At 35.0% G+C, this 17,225-nt stretch overlaps 1 protein-coding gene across 1 annotated transcript; it reads right to left on the bottom strand.

Annotated features, from left to right (window-relative positions):
- Window positions 1–995: 995 nt before the first annotated feature.
- On the bottom strand, window positions 996–2,599 carry LOC113753114 (metalloendoproteinase 2-MMP-like). Its single transcript, XM_027297211.1, has one exon. It carries the CDS (start codon window positions 2,371–2,373, stop codon window positions 1,246–1,248), a length of 1,128 nt encoding a protein of 375 aa, XP_027153012.1. The 5' UTR covers window positions 2,374–2,599; the 3' UTR covers window positions 996–1,245.
- Between the last annotated feature and the right edge of the window lie 14,626 nt (window positions 2,600–17,225).

Genomic DNA, 17,225 nt, shown 5'->3' with positions numbered 1-17,225 from the left:
CCTCACCCTTCCCGTGGGCTGGATCAAGCCAGTGCTAGTTGGGACTGAGAAAGCTACAATTCCTTAAGGATTGTTAGAGGCCCACTGTCAAACCCATTTTATTTGAGATTTGGAAAGAAACAATTTGTAATACCAAACATACTCTTGAACGAAGGAAAGCGAGGTAAGAGTCGAGTCGAGTTCGGGAGTTGAGTTCGACCACTCGAGGTTAACTTGAGTTAAAAAATTTAGATTCAAAACTTGAGATTGAACTTGTCAAATTCTTGAAAGTCGAACTAGAGCTCAATTTTATTTTACCAAAGCTCGATCTCTTGCAAATCGATCCCAATCAAATTTAATTTGAGTTTAATTGAGCTTAATCGATTGTAATTGAGTTTGGAAATATATATTTACATTTTATATAATTTTAAACAAGGGACAAAATAAACATCTCATACTAATAAATAAAAAAATTAATATGTGTGTGTGTGAAAGTGAAACTTAATTGAGCTTGATTAAACTAGACAAACTTTCGAGTTTCACATATTATGTTTGAATTCAACTTGTTAAACAGCTTGAATTGTTTAAACTCAATCAACGCATGTTCGAGTTCAGACTTTAACGAATAACTGTGCTGGCTACTCAATTCAACTCGACTCATTTACAACTCTAAAGGAAGCTAATAGATTTGCATCCTATAATTTACGTTTTAGTATCAATTGTTCCCTCCTAAGATTTGCCATAATCATCAAAATCTTTACGTGCATATTATCATCTTATTTTGCTGCACCAGTTAATTATTAGATACATAACGTGCGAGTCTTTAACATTGCTCGCCAATTGCGAAAAATCATTTAGCAAGTTCAACCTCGCTTCTCATAATTGTAACTTGGAAACTTCTTTTGCTTTTGTTGGTTTTCTTTGTCGGCCTTTTCCCTCAAAGGAGCAAGGACTTGTTCAGACTCAAAGGAGCAAAATCCAAGGATGTCTTGTTTTAGTTTAAACTTTGGTCCCACTAAAGTAACTTTCTATGAATTACTAGGGAGCAAAACAAATAATGGAGTAGTACAATATTTACATGCTCGTTTTGCACATAGAAATGTAACAACTTTTCCACACGCCACAACAAACAAATACATATGGGCAAAGTCTCCTGTAAATACAATGAATGAACGGTAATCACTGAATTACTCCTAATCCGTGTCTATCCTTTAAAATAATCATGTAGAGAGAGTAAAAGAATACTACTAGGTAGTATGAAATTTACTACAATAGAATAATCGGCAACAGGAATAGCCCAGCAATCAGAAGAATCCGTGATGATTTCAAGCCCCAGGACCCGTTGGAGTCCCTCTCGTTACTGGGCGTCAAAGTTGTTGACCAATTGAAATTCGGGTTAGACCCGTACAACATCTGGATCCCCTGAATGTCATCTTTGGTGAGCTCCACTTTCCTGGTGGCAGACCCAATACTCGGGTACATAATCGCCTCCCCAACCGACGAATGACCCAAACCCAACAAATGCCCGATCTCGTGAACCGCAACTGACTCCAAGTCAACGGCTGAAGCCAAAGACGGGGCACTCAAAAAATCGCCGTCGATCACCCAATTCTCGTCGCCGTCCAGATGTAGCCTCCCACTCGGCGGCGAAAACGCGTGAGCCAGAGTCCCCAGAACCCCGTCAAAGGGCTCCCCATCGCCGTGGTCCCCACTAAAAATCCCGATTTTGATGTCCGCAAGGCTAAACGACGCCGTCTCGGTAAAATTCAGCGTCGTCACCTCCGACCATCGGTCGAATGCGTTTGCAAACACCCTTCTGACAACGTCTTCCACCTGATTCTCCGGGAGAAAAGCGTAGGTTAAGTCCGTCTTCCCCGCCGGCCAACGAGGCATGCCGGGGAAAAACGAGTAATGGGCAACCGTGTGAGGGCGGAGAGAGTTAGCATTTGCTACTTTGCCGGAGTTCATGGAAGTAGTACCGTTGACGATATCGGGATTGCCGCATCTCGGGCGAGTAATGTGCTGCAAAGTGGGCGCGTCGAGCTCACCGGTCTCGTTAAGGTTGAAGTTTCGCTGGTAAGTTTTGAGAGCAGATCCCAGGTAATCATCGAAATCATCGGTGAAGTTAAGGAGAGAAGTGTTAATGTATCCGAAACGTTGGAAATATTGTTTGAGCTTTGCTAAGCCGTCCACTTTCTGACCCGTGTGGCAGCCTAGGAACTGATTAAATGCATCCCAAGAAGTTTTGTTTGGGATTAGAGATTTGGGAATGGAGGAAATGTTGGGGAAGAAATGAGCTGACGTTGTTGGAGTGAGCGAAAAAAGTAGCAGTAGAAGAAGAAAAGATGATTGGACGACGATGATGATGGAAGAAGAAGGGATGATTCTTTTCATTTTTTTGTTGATGGAGCTGCCTCCAGGCAATGGAAACTTAGCAGTGTGGATCTGGACGGACGGTTCATATATGTGTTTCGGAAAAGGATGCCAGGGCCAGGGGTATTGCTATGCTATTTGGCGGGTAATCATTATTGACTCTAATGGCGGACAATTGTCGTGCAGAGGCGCGTTTACATATATTACTATTATTTATTAATCCGAGTTGGAATTGTTCCGCAGATTGTACCCATTTTTGTTCCTTGGAGTTGGAGTGTTCATACTTCATGCTACTAGTCTTACAATTAATTGGACTTATTTTTTTTAAAAAAAAAAAAATCTAATCATAACTAAATAAGTTATTTTGTGTTTCGTTTGGTTATTGCATTTCAGTGTCAATTGTAATAATGGTACTGCAAATTGTTAAGATGGTATCTTCAATCGCTGCTTTTAACTAATCTCGTAAGAACGCATTTCTTTAATGCACCCTCAAAGGTATAACAACAAATGCAACTGAGGTTTCTTTATTGATTAATAATCTAATCAAATGCTCCAGTAAGAGACGGCAACAGACTGAAAATTCCAATGTGTTGCGAGGAACCAAAATACTAGTCCTTATGCTTGTAATGACTTGCAACCACACGCGCACGCGCACAAAGAAAAAAGGAAAAGGAAAAGGTTCCTTGGTGACTAGTTTCTACTTTCTACGATGCCTCGTTCACTCTTGCTGCGTAGCGAACTAAGCAAATTGGAAGTTCTCTTTTCTCGTTTGCAGCAGTGTCGTTTTGTCAACTCGTACATGAGAATGAGAGGCCGAGACATCAGGTGTTGATCTGTTTACTTTTCAACTTACCAAAATTTTGACGTTTTCATTGCCTTGTAGTAAAAATATATATTTTTTTATATTTATTATAAATGTAGGACTACGGTCAACAACACTGGAGGTTAAAACCGTTGGGATTTGTGGGATACACGTATATGATTGAGGCTGCGTTTCGATTGAGTGTTTTTGCACCTGTTTTTGAAAAACTGTTTTTCACATTCCAAATGCTACAGTAATGTATATTTCAAAAACAACTTAAAAAACACCATATCCAAACAATATATCAAAAACAACTCCAAATATATTTCAATTATGTATATTTAATTTGTATATTTTAATAAGTATATTTCAATTTGTATATTTTAATTATGTATTTTAATATGAATATTTCAATTATATTTTAATATATTTTAATATGTATATTTCAATTATGTATTTTAATATGTATATTTCAATTATGTATATTATATATATATATTATATTAATATAAATATATTTATTTCAATTATGTATAATATTATATATATTATATCAATTGAAATAAATATTATATATTTATATAAATACATTTATTTATATATAAATTTATTAATATATTTATTCAATTTTGTTTTATAATATATATTAATATATATTAATATGTATATTTCAATTATGTATATTATACATAAATTATATTAATAATAATGTATATTATATATATTATACATTTCTAATATTATATATTTATACATACATATTATAAATATTTTATTTTATTTATAATATATTTTATTTATAATATATTTACATAAATATTATATGTTATATAAATTATATATAATATAATATATAATATATTATACATTTATATAAATGTACATTTATACATAATATATAAATATTTATGTATATTTATAATATACATTTATATTATGTATAATATATAATATAATACATTTATACATTTATATTAATATACATAATATTAATTTTACATTTATACATAATATTAATACATGTATATATTTATATTAATTATATTAATACATTTCTACATAATATTAATATATATTTATAATTTATTAATTTATACATTTATATAATATTCATTTATAATTTATACATTTTTAATAATATACACTTATACATTTAAATATACATTTATATTATGTATTATATATAATATAATACATTTATACATTTATATTAATATACATAATATTAATTTTACATTTATACATAATATCAATACATATATACATTTATATTAATTATATAAATACATTTCTACATAATATTAATATATATTTATAATATATTAATTTATACATTTATAATAATATACACTTATAATTTATAATATATTTATAATATTCATTTATAATTTATACATTTATAATAATATACACTTATACATTTATAAATATATTTATATTATGTATTATATATAATATAATACATTTATATATTTTTATATGAATATATAAATATATGTATTTATAAATATCTATAAATGTATTATAAATGCATATTTGTATAACAAATATAAAATATAAAATTTATACATTTATACATTTATATAATATTCATTTATAATTTATTCATTTATAATAATATACATCTATACATTTGTAAATATAAATGTATTATAAATGCATAAATGTATATTTATATAAAAATATAAAAATTATAAATATTCTAAAAATACTCAAAAATATGTTTCAAAAATACCTCTAAAAATAATCCAAAAAAATCTACAGTAAAAGTTTTTCATATAGTTTTTGAAAAACAACCCCAAAAACAACTAATCCAAACGGACTTGTTTTTCAGATTCAAAATGCTACAGTGGTGTTTTTGAAAAACAAACCCAAAAACAGCTAATCCAAACGGAGCCTGAGTTTTTAGGCCACGCAAGTGGAGAGGAGATGCCCTGGGGGTTGGCTCGGGTGTCACCGGTAGCTTCTTTGAATCCTGAGTTCGCGTGTTTGAGTCGTCCCTCCTACAATCCTGTATATTCTTGGAGGTAATGTGCACAAAAGTAGGGAAATTAGTCTGACAAAATTGGAATACTCCCTGGATCGAAAAAAAAAAAAAAAGTGGAGACGAGATCATAGGTCCTCAATCATCTCTGGAGTATAGTTCAAGGAGATCAACTACTAGGATATTTCTTTTGTTGCATGTACCAGAGTGTAAGCCGTCCAGACCTCAAAGCCAGTCCTATTCTGTACGCCACTATTTTGGCTCAAGTACGGGTATCCGGTGCGGGTCTAATTGTGATATTAAGAACTTTTTAAAAAGCGAAGATGGTCAATTTTGTATCTAATATTTTTTTTCACTAGGGTCAATTTAGTTCTTTTTTTTTTGTCTTTGCCTAATTTGCTCATAAAACTTAATTTTTGAGTCGAATTAAGTCCTTATGCAGTAACCCCACCTCTTAAAATCGATCAGCCTCCTCCTTTTAATTTGACTGCTAAACAAGGTATTTTGGAAACTTTGGACATGGGTCGTAATAAAACCATATAAATCAAGAAGAAATCATATACTCCCTCCGTCCCACTTTGATAGTCCTATTTTCCTTTTTCGTTTGTCCCAAATTATAGTCCACTTTCTAATTGAAGAATGTAGTTGTATTTTAATTTTTCTAAAATACCCTTATTCAATGTAAGTTGGTTATTACTATAAAACTACCCTATTTAATGAGAGTTGATTCTTTTTTTACCATCATTTTAAGTTCCCATAAAGTTGTACTCTAATTAATGTGAGGATATTTTAGAAAAATAGTTACCTAAATTGATTGTTCCAACAAAGTTAACTACTTTTTATTAAATTGTGTGAAAAAAGTATCAGGACTATCAAAATGGGACGGAGGTAGTAGTATTTAGGGTACTTTAAAATTTAAAATTCTTTGAGCTATTTTTAAAATTTTTTTAATTTAATTGTTTACCCTTCCCCTGCCTCATCTTTCCATGCTACCGCTATCACCTCTTTCCTTCGCTCTCCTCTCGGTCGACTACTACCTTCTATCACCTCCTTCTTTGTCAACCCATAATTCCTTCTTCCTCAACATCTTTTCCTCCCACCACTGTTTCGCTTCTTTTTTCTTCTTTTCCTCCTCTTTCTTTTCTATAATTCTTTTACTAGCAGTCTTCTCCAACCCCTCTCTCCCTCCCTTTTCCCTCCCACTACAAGGCTCTCGTTTTCCTTCCTCTCTTAGATCTATTTACGAAGCCAGATCCAGTAGATTTGGCCAGATCTAATCTTCGCGGGAGAGAAAGAGGAGGGGAGAGGAATGTTGGTGAAAGAGGATATGGAAAGAGAAGAAAATGAGGAGGAGGGAAAGGTGAGAAAAGAAGGGTAGGAGAAGAAAGAGAAAATAGATGGTGTGCACTAGAGTTTGGTGGCAGGAGAAGTAGAGTACCCAAAGCTTAGGATTGTAATCGAGTCGAGTCGAACCCGAGTATCGCCATACTCAAGCTCGACTCGACATGCAAGAAGGCTGCTCGAGCTCGAGCGAGTACTATTATTGGAGCTCGAGCTCGAGCTCGATGCTTGCTCGCAATACTCGAGCTCGACTCGCATGGGCTCGAGTCCATGCGAGCCTTATCGAGCTCGAGTTATGAAAATTCATTTTCTTGATAATTTTTGAACGAAAAGACATTATTGCCCTTTTTAAATTTTTATATGACTTGAAATATTTCATAAATTCGATAATTCTTTTGGGTATAAGGGTAATTTTATAATAATAATATATTAAATAATTAAAATTAAAATGCTCGATAAGGCTCGTCGAGCCTTCGAGCATCGCTTCTGGATGCTCGAACTCGACTCAATAACCTTATTGAGCTGCTCGAACTCGATTTGACCGAGTTCGAGTCAAGCTTAGTTGGCGAGCAGCTCGGTTCGATTACATCCCTACCAAAGCTCTCAAAATACCTTTATTTAGTTATTAACTCAGAACTTAGATTATTTTTAGATAGTGGCGCAGTTACAGAGGCCTTACTACATAAATTTTTAGATAGGAGTTAGATTATTTTTAGTAAGATTTTACATACCAAAGGATGTATATATATATATACACACCAAAAGAATGAATGTTATTAATATAGTAGAACTATAATTATCTTGAGGCTAACTGATCCAAAAGTCGTTTGCTTCACGAGTTGACCGGTCAACTGGTTATTAATCCGATATTGAGGCCAAATTTGTTTAGATTTGCAGCATGGCTTGAATACATTGATTAGAAATGATCATCTTTTGTAGAGGGGTAAATAATGAACGGAATTAGAATGTAGAAACTAGAAAGGAAATAAAATGCCAAGCGGTCAACATTTGACATTTTTGCGAAATAGAAAAACAAATAAATACATAAATCCCAAAGGCGGAAGAAGTTTAAAGACATCGGGCCGTCGCTATTTTATTGCTGGAGCCACAGGAAATGAAGTTTTGTTTCGACCACGTAAGTGGTACGTAGCGTAGGCATGGAGAAACTTTTAAACAGAAGCATCTGCGTCAGGACTTACATATGTATTCCTGGTCACAATTCAAAATTTGCATTATATTATAGTCAAGGTAAAAGTCGAAGGGAACTAAAGTGTTATCCTCCTCTATTATCATACGCCACGACAACAACTTTCTAAAACTTTTCCTTTTTCTTCCATGGATCCTTATCTTCCTCCACCAGAAGCTTCCAGAGAATATACTAGTAGCATTTTAGATGTATCGATTTTCAACTGCCCTCAAACTTCTGGAATGCATTGAAAAAACGAAAGGGACCTCCTATTTCCTATTATATTCTAGAAGTTAACTTCTTTCCATTTTTCAGGATACCAACTTTGAATTCCTCCTCCTAGCTAGTTTACACCACTAAGTTGTAAGTCTCAAATGGTGAACCCAAAAAAAAAAAAAAAAGTCAATAAATAGCTACTTTATCTTATCCTAGTCGATTCCCTGCAGCTTCTCAAGAGACCGTCCAACTAAAGTTACAAAAACTAAGGAGATTTGGCTTAATTCAGAACGACAAAACAAAAAAAAAAAACCAAGTTTGATTCGCTGCAAAATACTGTATTACGAGAAAGTTGGGTCTTCTAAAATTTGCTTGACACATAATCATAAGTTTTATATACGCAAAAGTTGCGATCTTTCCTCCAATGATTCTATATATATATTATGTATCCAAATTTTACACATATATCATGCATCTAGAATGTTAGTGTACTTATTGTTACTGTATGAAAAATTAATCCTATTCTTAATATATATGCAAGAAGCAACCCTGTTTGGATTGTAGTTTTTAGAAAAAAATTTTATATCACATGCTAAAAAAGCTCTATAACAATTGTTTCCCAAAAAGTCATGAAAAATTACAATCGAAATAAATTTGGACCCATTCTCGGATGGTTGCTGACAAAAATAATCAACCTTGCAGTCTTTTCATCTTCAAAACTCTGATTTTTCAACGCCTTATCGGTATCGCGTGTAGCCGCGGGTAGAAGACTGGGGGTCATGCATCAGGCAGCCATGAAATTAATATAATTGAAAACCGTCCAACATAGCCATATAAAAGACCAGCAACCCCATGAGAATTGGACGACCATAATCATTCAGAATCCTATTCGAATACCTCTGCCTCTCTTTGCTCTATCGCTCTTGCTTTCTAGTGGTGCCTTGTTCTAGTTTAACAAGAGAAACAAGCGAGGTCTTTACTTCAATGGAAAAACACGCAGTTTTTAACACAAGCGAGACCTCATGGGCAGATCAGTGGGATCCCGAGCCAGCTTATAATGGATATTACAACAGCAACAAAAGCAGTTCGACGTCCAAATTCTCGAGCAAGGTCGGTGACACGTTCGGTAAAACAAAGGACGTTGCTTCAACAGGTGTGAAGAAGGTCAAGGAAGGAACCCGTGCTGGCTTCCACTGGATCAAAGATAAGTACCAGAAAAGAGTCCAAAAGACTAATTAGTGGTAGTTTCTGCTACTATACGTCTTATGAGACATGATGGATCTTCTTGTATTATAATACTAATAGCAAATTACATGTTTAATTTATTTTTGGTTTGGTTAAAGACAGATGACAATCTGATCTTAGTATATAGGAGTCCTTATATTGTATATGTGGCAGATTAAATTCTTTTCTTTGTCTTGTACTGAGGTGTTCATTTGATACGTGACCTTTAGCCTTTTTCTTTCCCCATATTTTCATATTATTGCAAGCCTAATTTCTTCCTTGTTAGTTTTTGGTGTAGTTTATTCCAAGAAAAGTGGTCAAGTGATTTCAAATCATAGGTACCATTTTCCGGAAAATAGTAATGGAAATGGTACCAAAAATTCCATTTACCATCCATGTAGTACAATGGGTGCTTCCAGGAATGCAATACTTTGCATGCAAAATTGCACACGATCCTTACCGTTGTCCAGTACTCATGTGGCTTACAGGAATATCCTAGATTGGATGCCTCTTGTGTAATTTGCTCAAAAAGAAAAGGGAGGAAGAAGCAAGGAAACGGGATGATGAGAAAAGAACCACAGATCCCTTGTTTCTTGACAGTATTTGATTCTCAAACGCAAGAATCTTCCTAGATTAATCGACCATCCTCATCCCAAAAGAAAATAGAATACCGCTAGAAAGGGAAAAAAAACAGAAATATTACAAAGGACAAAGCAACAGCCAATCGTTTCGTCTTGGAGAATTTTTTTCCTTTTATCAGCCAACGAGTTACCAATTTTATTTACCAAATGGTAATTTTATTTGTGTAAGTCGTCAACATATTTTTCAACCATTTTTATATATTACATACATCACATCAAAAAAAATTAACAGATCTTATATCGGTCAGCACGGCAATCCAACCTCCCAGTAATGAGCAATTAACGACTTAAATTAAAGCCGACTTTACCGGCAAAAGCAAAGAAACTCCAAGGTTTCTAAACAGACTTATCTATCTGGAGAGGATTTTGATGTTAAATTCTTAATCAGAAGCCCTTTATTGTAGCAACATCTGCATCATGGCTTACATAATCTCTTAATCCCAATTGGCTAAATAATTTTGGTGCCTTCATCCCTTGGTCCAACAAACAATGGTTGCATAACATATTTGGGGAATTGAACTGGATTTCAGTCAAAATCTGAAACGGTCATGGGTACATATTTTTAGAGGCCGCCGCAGATGTCATATGCTATATAGTCGTAATTCAAACCTGATAAATAGCTTAGAGTAAAACTCGTTCAATTTGCAGTGACGTTGAATTTTGTCAGGGATATTGCAAGAAGTGTTCTAACTGTATCGAAGACCTGGTACTATACCTAAGCCAAATTAGTTTATTCTGTTTAGATCAGGGCCTTTTGGATGGTAGGTAACCAATTACAGACTATTTTATACTGTTGGAAAGAAGGACAACCTTTATTCAGACGTATCAATTACTACTATCTTCTATTCTGCAAGATTAGAGGACTCCTTCGGCTGCAAGACCAAGGCAGGCACCTTTCTGATGTAGAATTGCAAGAGGCCTCGAGCATGCAATTTTCTCCAACAAAGTCCATCGTTAAAAACAAAGAAAAACAGCTAAATTATGCACGAGCCCAAAAAGTCGTACGCGCTTGAGTTGAAAAAACCCAACCAGGCTAAACTTTTCCTTCTTGGAAACTTCCAAATTAGCATATAAAAACCCAAATCCGCCTCTCATGACCGAGAAAAATCTTTAAAACAAATCCCACGTACCTCTTCTATTTCTCTCAACTCTATCGGCGTTGTTCAGCTTTGGAAAAATCTGCGATATGGCTTCAAACAGTTCATACGAGAACTCGTGGGCTGATCAATGGGATCCAGAGCCACTTCATGATCATAACAACATCAACAAAGACTCAGGCGCCAAATCTTCTTCCAAATTTTCGAGCAAAGTTGGCAACAAATTGGATAAGACTAAAGCGGCAGCGTCCACCGGGGTGAAGAAAGTCAAAGAAGGGGCCTCCGTTGGTATTCACTGGATCAAAGACAAGTGCCAACGGAAAACCCAGAAATAAATAGTCGTGCCCTCGTGAGATCTCAACGGCAGGCATGGCTGGGTTTTCTTTTATTCCGGTTCCGGTTATAGTTATAATTAAGAGTACTTTTTGGGTTTGGTGATCATCCATGTGTAAAACTTCCCCGCGCAGTTTATATGATTCTTTTTTATTTGCGTTTGAGATCTTCTTATGTACATATATATATATATATACATATGCTAAACTAATAGAACCATTATACCATACCGAATGAATATAGAGTATTTGTTTCGTTGCCGCAAAGTTGCTTGCTTCTCTTCTCTGATTCTTCTTCTTCTTCTTTAGTTATGATGTGATTTCCCAACTGGTCATAACTCAATGAGATAGTGGTATTATTCAATTATGGATTCAAATCTCCATGCACCAAGCATTTGTAGCGTTTGGAAGAGGAGGCCATGGAATAATAATATCAATCACCAAAACGTATATGTCCAAATTTAAAATTAAATTATCCCAGGAAAAAACCAGAGTTGTCAAAAGTATATGGAAACCGAATCAAATAAAATATGGAAATTACCTCAAACAATAAAGAATAATAAAATGTGGAAATTAACCAAACGGGAAGACTTGTAAAGGCAGGCCGGAATGACGCGCAATTGGGCTGTGTGCGTGGTCCGTCCTGTTGGTCAACAGTCAAACTTGGGCTGTATGAATCCGTAAAATTCATCAAACGACTCATCTTTCTAGTTCCTATCCAAACGCGCCCCGTCACCCGTGACCTAAAGTTGCATCATTACCTCTGTTCCTTCTAGATGGTTACAGGAGGACCAAAGCTATAATTTATTGTACTGATGATGAGATTAAATTTACCATTAAATATAAGATAAGAATTATTAATAATTAGATAATTTTTAAATGATTAGATGATGGAACTAAATTTAATTTGATTAGAATAATAAGTGCAGTACTCAAAAGGACTTTATTTGTGTTCTTAATTTCTAATAATGGTTGGGTTGCCAACTCTTTAATTTTCGGAAAAAAAGAGAGTCCTCCATAGATGCACAACATTCAAACTTGCCATTATATTTCTGTTAGAAAGAATGAATATACCTTTAGCAACTTGACTATTGCTGCCCCCCCCCGCCCCCCACCAAAAAAAGAAAACAACAAAAGGAAAAAAAAAAAACCAACAAAAGAAAACCACAAAAAAGTTTTAGGTAAACTACTTGCGTCTTGAAAATTCATTTTTGGTCACCAGATCGAACAAATGAGAATTTGCACAGGCAGTAGTATTATTTATGAAATATTATTACCAGGTAAACGGTAAAACCAAGACCAAACAAAGTATATGACATTTTGGGTGGGTGATATTGCATGACCGAGAATTTTTTTGCCAGAGCAATTTTTTCATAAAAGATAATATTATTCTTGTATTTATATATTTTTCCTATTTGATCTTACACATTTTTTTTTTGTATTTATTTAATTTTCTTAAATAATTTTACGTTTTCAAAAAATATGACACCTGAAATACAACGGGTGAACGGACCCCTTCAAATTATTGGACCAAGTTCATTAGTACAGCTAGAACAGCGAATAGAATGGGAGGAAACTAAGCACTATTTATGGCAAGTCATTGCATGCACGAAGCCACCAACATAAAAAACTTAGTATCATCTGTTTTATCGCCCTCCAGCCTCCACTCCACATATACATACAAGGAAAATATATAAAGCAAATAACAACCCGTTGCAATTCACTGTACCGAAAGCCAAGCTAAATATTTGTGAGGCCGTCCTTGTATCTTCTTCTCTCCTTTTCTCTGGAGAATTAAACCTTCTCTGAAACTTTTCTTGAGGTCAGAAGTTATAAAGATACGACGATGGCCACATCAATTGACTTGCCGGAGAATCCCTGGTCGGCGGCCAATCAGAATAAGGCCCCTAAGAGTCCGCGTCAGCCTAAGAGACTTGGTGGTCCGTCCCCAAAACTGTCGAGGAAAGTTAGCGAGAAATTTGAGAGAACAAAGGAGGTGGCTTCTGCAGGGATGAAGAAGGTCAAGGAAGGAGCCTCCACCAGCGTCCATTGGATCAAACTCAAATACAATCAAACCAAGCTGGCTCAGAAGAAATGACATCCTACAAAATTTTCTCAAATCGTACAAAATAGCTCGTGATTTTATGCACGCATAATTTCTCCATTTTCTTTGATTTACGAAGTTGTTTAATTTAAGGTGTTTCTTCTTTTTTCTTTTTTTTTTTTGTCGGTGAGAATTTGATTGTGTTGATTATAGTACACATATTAATTATTTTGGTTATTCGCTGTATTAGTCTCGTATTCTACTTCTATATGGTAAATTAGGAGATAATCATTCGAGCTCATACGTCTCATTTTGTTTTTATTTCATTTTGCTTTTATTCGGTCTGGGTAAATGTTTTGACATCGTTGGAATTCTCATTTTCGTTATATATGAATGCTTGTTTATCGAGCTATATTTTCTTCACTCGGCATTTTGTTTTCTTGGTGAGTCGATCGAGAAGTGGACCTTTGCTGTAGATTTTTTTTTTTCAAAAAAAAAAAAAAGTAGAGGAAGAAATCCTCATTGATCATTTGAATGTGGAATGGTTCAATTGCCGTTGTCAAATGATGCAGACACGAATAAACAACAATATTTCCAACTTTCCACGTTGAGCATTCTAGAATCTAGATAGTTAATTAGTAAAGGTGACAAGAACATAGTATCATTTTCTTTTTCTACACCATCACGTTTCTGTGAATTAATAAATTACAATCCTCCAAATATATAGATTTTCTTTCTCATAATTTTCCTTCAAATTTAAAGCACACGTTCAAGTATGAAAGGAAAGAAGGAAGAAAGAAAGAAAGAAAGACTTGAGAGGTTGTGACACCAATTAAATTCATGTCTCTTACCGGACACGATTGACTATGAATAAAAATTCTTGGTTTTTATTGTACTCGTAACGTATCATTTATGTCCAAATGCCCATAGAAATGGAATTAAAACGTGCTTAAGAGAAAAATCAGTTGGTCAAGCACGACACATCCAGTGGATTTGTAGCAATGGTACGTCCAAACTAAGCGTTTCTCCAAATTAACAGCAGGAAGTCAGGGCTCAATTAAAAAGTAGTTTACATCCAGCAGGACACCGAATGATAAAATTTGAGGAAAAAGTAGAAATTCTTATGGATTCTAAATATATGGGTATGATACGCCCAATCTAAGCGTTTCTCATGAGACGGTGTTCACGAAATTTTGACAGGTTTGATGGACGAAATAAACGTTAATGGAAATAAAAGAAACGATCCCAAGTCAACTCAAATGTCGATAATGTAGCTGGATTGTTCACCTCTATATGGTGGGAAGTTTCCCTTCAGAATCGGAAAGCCCACCAAATTGATAATCTTGATCAACAATTATGCTTCCTTCTTCCTCTTGCCCATTTTCTCTTTTTCCATCGTCATTAAAGAAAATATATTAAACAAAAGAGAATGAGGGAGATCGCTTTCTCATGATTGGCTTAGCCTAGCAAGTGATTTTCCTCCCTCCCTCCCTTATTATGGGCTGGTTATAGCCACCGAGAGAACACCATGGCCTCTACATCGGATGGAATATTTGAGTGGATTCTAGGAATAACCTTGCTACTTTTGATGTTAGCCCTTTTGATTGCCCTTTTATATTTAGCACTTAGCGTCTTCTGTAAAACCATACAATTGATCAGCCAAGAATGCTCCAATAATTCAGGTCTGCACAACAACAATGTTGCAAATGCAGCTGTGTGAAACATCGCTGCTGTCCGTCCATAAAGAGGAATTAACAACATCTCAACTCTCAGTGAACATCTTTTCATTTCCCTTATGCCAATCACCCTGATTGTCCCAAAATTAGATGTAGTTGTCAAGAACTTAATTCTTCATCTTTAAAACAAAGAAGATTCAATTATCAGGCTTTCCATTCTCTCTTCCATATCCCACCCTTCTTCATCCCAAACAATCCCCTTCGAATATTGCCTGATTTCTTGCTCTTTTGAAGTGTATATGACTGCAATAGATGTCATTCAGAATGTAATGATGTTCTTCCAATTTTATAGAGGTCAAAGGTTTTGAGATTTAGAGCTCATGCATCCATGGCATGAGTGACCAGGTACGTGTGAATATTAATTTAGTTGGGGCGATCAATGCATGGCTGTGGGTGCATGGCAAAATTATTGTCTGCAATATCATCATCATCATTACTTTACAATTTTGTGCTTTTCCTTGAGGTAATTAATATGAATGCAATTTTCCCCCCTTCTCTTCTCTAGAAAATGTCACTTGAACTTGTCATTTCCTCTAAAGACTAATTAATTTGCAGATTTTCTGGAGTCACTCCACGAAGGTAGTTTTATATGATTCTGCAAGTAGCTGTATATGATTTTCTTTTCTTTAATTTCTTTTTGAGTGTCATTCGTAAAGAGAAGCCTTCTGTTCTTTAGACATTTATCCAAAACCAGCTAGAAATCAGATGCCAATTCCAATTGTCTAAAATGCCTAGTTGCTGTTGTTCAGAAGTTGTGGCTTTGCATATGGAAGTCGTGGTCCAAACACTGCCCATCCATGCTGACCATTTTGGAGTACATGATTGAGAATTTATGCATATTCACCAGTTTTTCTACGCCTCGCCGCGCATGGTGGGTGCCCAAGGATAAAATTTTACATGGCTGCATAATGAATATAGTGAACATTGGACTTGATCCTGGATCCTGATCTGAAAATTGTCAACAAAACAAAAATCACCTTGTTGATATACTTTGATGAATGCTCCCTGTAAGTGAAAGAATGGAGGAAAATAATCATTAATCAATTAATTAGACCTACAATCAAATGGAATACTCGACTAATCTTCCTCCCCATTAATGAATATTTCAAGCTCGACCCGTAGCAGGTTTTAAAGAATGAAGCACTAAAACACAGAATACTAAAGTTAACAAAGGAATTAGGTGCCTCAAAGAGCAGGAGACGGTAAAGGCAGGGATGTTCGTGTTTATGAATGTTTTTATGTCTCTGATTTATCACAGTATATACATCATAGTGGATTTTCTTTACTTTTTTCTGTTATTTAGGTTAGGATAATATATTGACAGAAGAGTTCTTGATTGTTGTCAACACTAGTGCTTGAATGCTTGATCATCTTTTTTGACACCAAGTTTGTATATTTACGTGTGTTTCCGGTGCGGTTGTGCCGGTGTCGCTGCTACTGCGTATGAGGTTGTCCGAAGCCAAGGGTAGAACAATAATAACTCCTTCGAGTGGCAATGAAAACTAATTCATTCAAGCCCCGACACATCAATTTAAACGGTGCAAAACGATGAAAAAAACAATGTTGCACTTGCACATACACCGGTGCAGAGAGACGACTGAAGAAGCTTCCGGCGAAACCATTACCTACGACAACCAAAATTCCACCTATCACTGTCTTTAGCAGTAGCGAATTCCGCAATCGTGATCAACTCCTCCATTTTATCTGGTAGAACTCAATGCTGGATATGCCGTAGCATGTAGAAATCTCAAATTTTCTCGCCTAAAGTGATAATGATCAATAAATTTTCCCAGCAGACCTGGTATATATCACCTAAAAGTCAGTTTTTAGGCATCAATAATTTTTTTTTTATCAATGATACTTTAATCATATGATTACTTAATGTGACAAGCTAAGCTAAGGGTTTTTTTTTTTTTTTTTTTTTTTGACCAAGCACTAGGTTATCGATCTCTAATCCTACTTGTTACAGCTTACCTTAACAAAACAGAAAACCACTAATTACATTTCATATATAACAACACACAATGATAAATTCCTCGCGAGAAAGCAAGACTTGTAATTGACTTCCCAAAGAACTGCCTTAATCAACTAAGGCGACAAGTCTTTTTGATTGGCTAATAATTGCATAAATGCATTAGAGAAGTTTTGCCAAGAATTTAACAAGACAATTGCATAAAACCAAGTTGCAGGATGGGAGCAATCATCCTAAAGATCTTTCCAAATAGTGTCAGCATATTCTGTTGTAGTCTGATCCCTAGGCTACACAATAA

The sequence above is a fragment of the Coffea eugenioides genome, chromosome 11 (assembly GCF_003713205.1).
Source record: "Coffea eugenioides isolate CCC68of chromosome 11, Ceug_1.0, whole genome shotgun sequence".
In the NCBI taxonomy this organism is placed as follows: Eukaryota; Viridiplantae; Streptophyta; class Magnoliopsida; order Gentianales; family Rubiaceae; genus Coffea; species Coffea eugenioides.
The sequence above is the reverse complement of the archived record's forward strand: the minus strand, read 5'-3'. Positions and strand labels throughout refer to the sequence as shown.